This window comes from Sprattus sprattus, assembly GCF_963457725.1.
Source record: "Sprattus sprattus genome assembly, chromosome: 17".
NCBI classification, from domain to species: domain Eukaryota; kingdom Metazoa; phylum Chordata; class Actinopteri; order Clupeiformes; family Clupeidae; genus Sprattus; species Sprattus sprattus.
The window spans coordinates 6,486,121-6,493,021 of NC_137915.1; the positions used below are offsets into that span (position 1 = coordinate 6,486,121).

Consider the following 6,901-nt stretch of genomic DNA (forward strand, 5'->3'; position numbering starts at 1 on the left):
TTATATAAATATTAAAGGAGGTAATAAACATATCACATTTTTCCCTGCTTCACTACACTGAGATGAATAAATAAATATCAATCATTATGGTTCCATCAGTGCTTTAATCAAATTATGTTTTTTTTTCTTCTGTATTATGGCCAGATTATTCAGTATTAATTTAAACCCCGTTCAGTAACAGCGTTGCCTGACATTTTTAGTAGAGAGATGTGGGCATACTTGTTAGTATGCACACTGGCTGGCAGGATGCACTGTGTAATGCCTTACTTGGCCAAAGTGGTTCACTGAAATGGACCCAGGAGAAAATAAAATGTATTGGCAAAGTTACCTCCAACTGTAGAGTCAGGAAGATCTGAGGACTTCACCTGTGTTTTATGTGGTAGTGGCAATTTCAATACGTGAGAAGAATCGCGAAGGCATCCTGAGATAATAAACTGCCTGGCTCCTGTAAAGCTACTTCATGGTACATTCCACTGAACCACAGGCCTTTCACCAAGAGGTACAGTCAAAGCTGGTATGAACCAAAAAAAAAAAAGGGGGTGAGAAATAATGCTCTTGTTGATTAAACTGATCGTAAAATATTAGCACAGAAAACAGTTCATACATGAAGCAACACTGTACAACTTAACACTGAGGTACAATCTTTCTTATTCCATAACCACCGTCCAACGTCTGTTATAATGGCTTTTAATGAGATAGAAGATGGCTTATTCTGGTGTGGTCAAAGTACTAGATTGGTTTAGCAATGCTAGTGAGTAGGAAACTAAAATGCTTTCAATGTCTTTGTAACAAAATGCTTTAAATGCCTTCGGTGTATGAAAAATACAATGGAAGACGAAGATAGCCATGATGAAGGCTATTCAATGGAAGATTAATAAATAAACCCTGGGTGAAATTTAATATTTAATTCATATTTTTTAAATATTCCTATTTTTCAGTATTTCATTCTCATCTTGGAAAACAATATTTCTTGCTGTGTTTTAATGAGGTACTGCTGGAGGAGGTGCCTTCTTGCTAGCATTGCTGGAGTGGATTGCGAGGGAAAGACGATGCTGTGCTTTTGAGATGGAACTGAGAATGAGCTTCCATTCAGATGAAACCAATTTCTCTGAGATACTGAAAACACGATCACCACTACGTTAACAGCTTTTTTTTTTCTTCAAACCCCCCTTATAATAATGCTGACACGAAACCGAGCGAACAAGAGAGCAAGAGGGAGAGAGAGATCACTAGAAAGAGAGAGTAATAGAGAGAGAGAGAGAGAGAGAGAGAGAAATAAACTTGGCATCGTCACTGTTCTTTCAGGTACCTGCAGAAAGCTACACTACACGACTCACTGTTCAAGACAAATATACATTCTATACTGTGTAGCTCCACCGACCAAACAAGTCTGCACTACGGCAAGACGGACGACACTATGATAAATATTGAATGTGCGACGACCATAGAATCATATACAGTTTCTGCTAAAGTCTGAACTCTTGCGTACGGCTTTCACCACACCTAAACATGGTGCTAAATCTGAACACAAACTTTGAATGTTTCTTGAGTGTTACCAACATCTGCAGGGGAGGAGGAGAAAGTGGCTGACAGAACTAGAGCGAAAGACATAAAAGAGACTGAGACCTAGAGTCGGCTCGAAAGAAAAGGGGACTAAGAAGATATTACCACTTGAGAATAAATTCAAAGCACACACAGAAAAGGAAAGGCTCTTCACTGAACTCCATAGGAAAAAAAATCAGGATCAAAATGGAGTGTGATATCAATCGATGTCAGTGTGTGCAAGACTATCCTCCTCTTCCTTGTTTACCATGCTTGCATCATTTGAGTGCACCGTGGTGCGTCTGATGCACAGTCAGAAGTGGTTGCTGTGGTCTCCTCCTCGATGTTCCTGTGCTGTTTTCTCCCTCCTTCTACACGCAGACACGTACTTACACACACACACACAGACACACACTCACACACACATACACACGCAATGGCTGGAAGTCAGCAAATGCCATCCTGCAGAGTTCTCTATAACATATCACTGAATCTGTCACCATTTGGCCGAGTTAGATGAACATTTCCAGTTAAGGTCTATGTGGTGGCCAAGCTCATTCAAGAAAGGTCTTAAGACCAGCTGACTGTTCGGCTTCTCTCATGGTGTTTATCAAGGCCAACACCATCTTGTCCCGATCTCTACTGTAGCGTCCTCAGGTCAACAAACTGTACCTGCTCTGCTCGGCATGTTGGTTGTATCAGAACAAGTCCTCTGAGTTGCCCCGTATAATTATGCACATCTTCTCAGGTTAGGTCCACTTGACCTTATAATACACACTAGTAAACAAAACAACACTAAAACAAAACAACAGCTTTGTGTTAGCTTAGCATAAGACCATCTGTGGCAAAAGTGTCAAAACTGTTCTAAAAATCCACCAGCAGACATGGCCTTGCTCCTCTGAGCGACAGGAATGTCCTTCTGTACAAAGTCTTCAGTGGGCTTCAAAGTGCCGTGTGGACCCCGGGTTGAGGGGTCGTTGGTCCATGTGTTCCATTTCATACAGCGAAAAAATTGTTCTGGTGTATCTTTTTTTTAATCAGTATTTGCCAAATTCACAAGATGTGTTGGTAATTCTCCAGTGCAGCAGGTACTCAAGATGATCTTCTGTCAGACAGGTACACACTCCTCCCTCCAGTGTTCGCCCATCGAGAGGCTCATGACCCTCGGGGTGGATGGACTAAAGGACTCTGCTGGCGGAGGAGTCCCAGCGTCACCCCCCCCCCCCCCCCTCTGTCTCTCTCTCTGAGTCTCTGGAAGGGGCTGAAGGGATACTGATGGAGCAGGGCGGGGTGTTATACTTGGACGTGGGTTTGCTGCTGCTGGTGGTCCTGGAGGCTCTGGATACTGGTGAGGATCTTCTTCTGGTGGCCGGCCAGTGCCACACCCAGCTTCCCCAACTCGCTAGGGAAAGAAACAAGAGGGAGGGGGAGGTCAGCGAAAGTACTGCGACCATAATGGCTGAATATGTTGTTATGGCTTCATTTATGACCCAAGATGAGAAACTCGATTTGTTTTGTGCATTGGCTAAACATGATGGCTCTTTACCGCAAATACCCTGCTTGCCATTCGCATTCTTGTAGTCACTCAGCTTGGGAAGCCTCATACCACAGCTTCTCACTGTTGGCCTTTTAAGAGCTCCTTTATGACACTGATGTCAGTTAAGTGCATTGCTTAGTGGCGGTATCTTATATCGGAGGAATGTAACCCGCTTGGGCTCTCTAAATTCTCCTGCTACAAGGATTTCTCATATTTATCTGTCCAATTGCTTTCTTGTATGGATGTGCATTTTTTCAGTACTACTTTCAACCAAATGCATTCTAGAGCCTACATCGAGCTCACTCTTTGGTCCGTGCGAGGTCACGTCATTGGTGTGGTGGGTGTTACCTGGCGCTGACGTACAGCACTGAGTCCAGGGTGACGTAGCCGGCGCCGCTGAACTGCTCCTTGTACTGGCTCATCTTAATGGACTCCAGCCAGTCCTCCACCGTGCTCACGCCCGCCTCTGGGGACGGAGGCTCCTCCCTGTGGATGCAGGACAGGACCACAATCAGCCTCTTCTCCATTGGGGTTAATGCCAAATACAGCTTAATCATCTTTAGAACAATTATCATTGGAGTTCCGGTAAGATTTTGGAGTGAATAGTCGCGTCATTTTGAGCTATCTCAACTCGGCGACGATAAACCCTCAAAAATCATAATTTATATAGGAGGGAACCAATAAAGAGGCCGGATATACCAAGAAAATCAAGTCAGAGAACACTTATCCTTTTAGCCTTATACACTGTACATTGTCACATAGTTGGATAGAACTATTGGAATACAAACAGCCTTAACTCCATTTGGGTTCATTTTTTCTTTTCTAACTTGTTTCTGTCTGTTTGTTTTTGTTTGATCTTTTGTCTTTCATATTTTTCTGTTGTCTTGTTTGCTTGCCCTCTGTAAAGCGTCTTTGGGTACTAGAAAAGCGCTATAGAAATTCGAATTATTATTATTATTATTATTAAATACAGCTTAATCATCTTTAGAACACTTATCCGTTTTAGCTTTATACACACTGTACATTGTCACATAGTTGGATATAGAACTATTGGAATAACGGAACATTTCTCTCTGCTTTATGTTTATGTTTTTTTAAGGATCCCCATTAGTCTACACCGCAGTGGAGACTATTCTTCCTGGGGTCCACTTGTGATCTGAGTAGAGCGCTGTTCAGCCTCTGTCCTAATGGAAACTAAACATGATCCATAATGTGTGTCTTTCCAAGGGGTGAGTTTTGTCGTGTGTGTGACAGCGTGGTCTCTGTGAGCAGCCGACCGCTGCGGTGACAATCTGACACGGTGACGCCTGTGCCACCGGCGTTGAGCAGAAACCACACAACACACACACACACACACACACACACACACACACACACACACACACACCACACAGTGGAAAACACTGGCCTGTCCCTGCCACCACGGCACTGCTGGAGAGGTGCTGGGAGTTCTCAGCTTTGAAATGAAATTGGGACACATTGATTTCCCCCCTTTTTCTCCAGCAGGAGAGCCAGCACTGTGAGTGGGCCCATACAGCCAGCCAATCAGTGGGCAGCTTCCTCAGGGCCGAAGAGACAGCCTTGATTCGTGTTGCAGTTAGGAAACAGCAGTGAGCGAGAGAGAGAGAGAGAGAGAGAGAGAGAGAGTGAGAGAGAGAGAGAGAGAGAGAGAGAGAGAAAGGGAAAAAGAGAGAGGGAGGTAGAGAGAAAAAGAGAGATAGAGAGGGAGAGAGAAGTAGAGAAAGAGAGAGAGAGGGGTTAAAAACAAAGAGAGAGAGGGAAAGAAAGATAGGTGAAAGACAAAGAGAGAGAGAGAGAGGGAGGGAAAGAGAGGTGAAAGACAAAGAGAGAGAGAGAGAGGGAGGGAAAGAGAGGTGAAAGAGAAAGAGGAGAGAAGCAAGTGAGAGAGGCAGGTGGAGGAGAGAGAAGAAAAGGGAAAGAGTGGAGTGTCAGTGTGAGGTGAAGGAGCTTGTTAGGATGAATCAGCACTCAGTGCCAGTAGAGGCTGACACTAGACTCCCCAGGACAGGCAGGGGGCCTGCTGGATTTCAGACCAGGCCCAGTCGTCCTTTCTCACACACACACACACACACACACACACACACACACACACATACACACACACAAACACACTCACACACATACACACACCATACACACACACACGCACACACACACACACACACACACACACACACACACACACACACACACACACATACACACATACACACACACAAACACACACACACACACACACTCACACACATACACACACCATACACACACACACGCACACACACACACACACACACACACACACACACATATACACGCACACACACAAACACACACACACATGTGCGCACGAACACACAGACACGCGCACACACACACACACAACGCTACCACAACAGACGCCAATACCATCTGCTTCCTATCGAAGAGTAGTGCCCCTGTGGAAAGTGCAGGGGAAGACGGGAGATGAAATTTCCCTCACGGCCCCCAACCCACTCACCCACACACACACACACTCAAACACACACTCACACACTCACACACACACTCAAACACACTCTCACCAGCACTACACTGAGAGGGGAAACAGACGTGGGTGACAGCTTAGGTTGAGGTTAGTGGGTAGTCCAATCAGATCGCTGTCTGGATCCGATCTGCTTTTACTGGGTGACTCATCACCCCCCCATCTCCCGCCCCCTTCTAGTCGAGCAGTTTGGTTGGTGTCTGATTTAACAGCACGTTTTCCGCCCGCAGGACCAGACACCTTCAACTACCCGAGGCGTCTCAACTGAACCGGAATCAAAATGGCCTCCTAATGTCTACGCGCAGTTTTTTTTTGGTTCACTGGTTTCTCAATTGGCCAGGCACTCAGCACCAGGCGGCTGACAACGCAGACAGCTGACAGAGCAGGGGGGCTGCATTTGTTTGGTATTACAGTAAAGGAGGTTCTCAGGGTGTGAAACGCCTGCCTGCCTGCCAGTCTTCCTGTCTGCCTCAGGGTTAGCACGTGAGCGTGAGCAAGAACAGAGGTGCTCAACGGAGAGTGTTGGCAGGAGCGTGGGGGAGAGCGTGTAGGGGAACAGAAACAGGAACACGAGGAAGCAGGTGGAGGGGTGGGGAGTAAACTTAACTGATATCTGTGCTTCTACACAGAGATCAGTTCAGTTCAGAGCTTCACTTCTTTCTCCCAGGTAGGGTTGGGTGGAGAAGTGAAGGGTATGAAGTTGTACATGACTGGATGTGTAGCTGTAGGAATTGAGGGCTTTAGGAAGTACAGCTAAATGGATGGTTGTGAGATTAGGAACAAGGAACATAGTCCGATTGAGCTGCAGGGCCTCTCACAAAGATGGCATCAGAGAAACACTCAGGGTACTCGAACATGTGATTTCACAAATGTAAGTAGCAATGTTGTGAATAAATACCTAAAGGTATTTAAAAGCAGACACTTGTATCCAAAGCCACTTAAAGACAACCTGCAGCAACTAGGCCAAACACTTTCAAAGCAATGATAATAACCACTGCACAAATCTAACATTTCAAAGTAAACAATGTATTCTTGAGGTGAGTAGATGGAATAGAGTATGTCTCCTGCCACAGTGAGTGAGTGTGTTAGTACGTAAGTACTCCTACAGCTCAGGAGTAAGAATGAGAGGAAGCCTGAGTATACATTTAAATTTAGTCATTTAGCCGAAGCTTTTATCCAAAGCGACTTACAAGGATGTATACACATTTTACACTGATGGCACACCTGCACATCAGGAGCAATTAGGGGTTCAGTATCTTGCTCAAGGACGCTTCGACAGG

The 6,901-nt window shown here is 45.3% G+C and overlaps 1 protein-coding gene across 1 annotated transcript in view; it reads right to left on the reverse strand.

Moving 5' to 3' along the window:
- Positions 1-2,835: 2,835 nt before the first annotated feature.
- ek1 (eph-like kinase 1) overlaps positions 2,836-6,901 on the reverse strand; it is a gene marked incomplete at both ends in the record, with an annotated part of 76,091 nt that continues 72,025 nt past the window's right edge. The window contains 2 exons of the mRNA XM_080855259.1: positions 2,836-2,944; positions 3,428-3,565. Of these exons, the coding sequence (XP_080711385.1) occupies positions 2,836-2,944; positions 3,428-3,565 (247 nt within the window). The remainder of the gene's footprint in view (positions 2,945-3,427; positions 3,566-6,901) is intronic.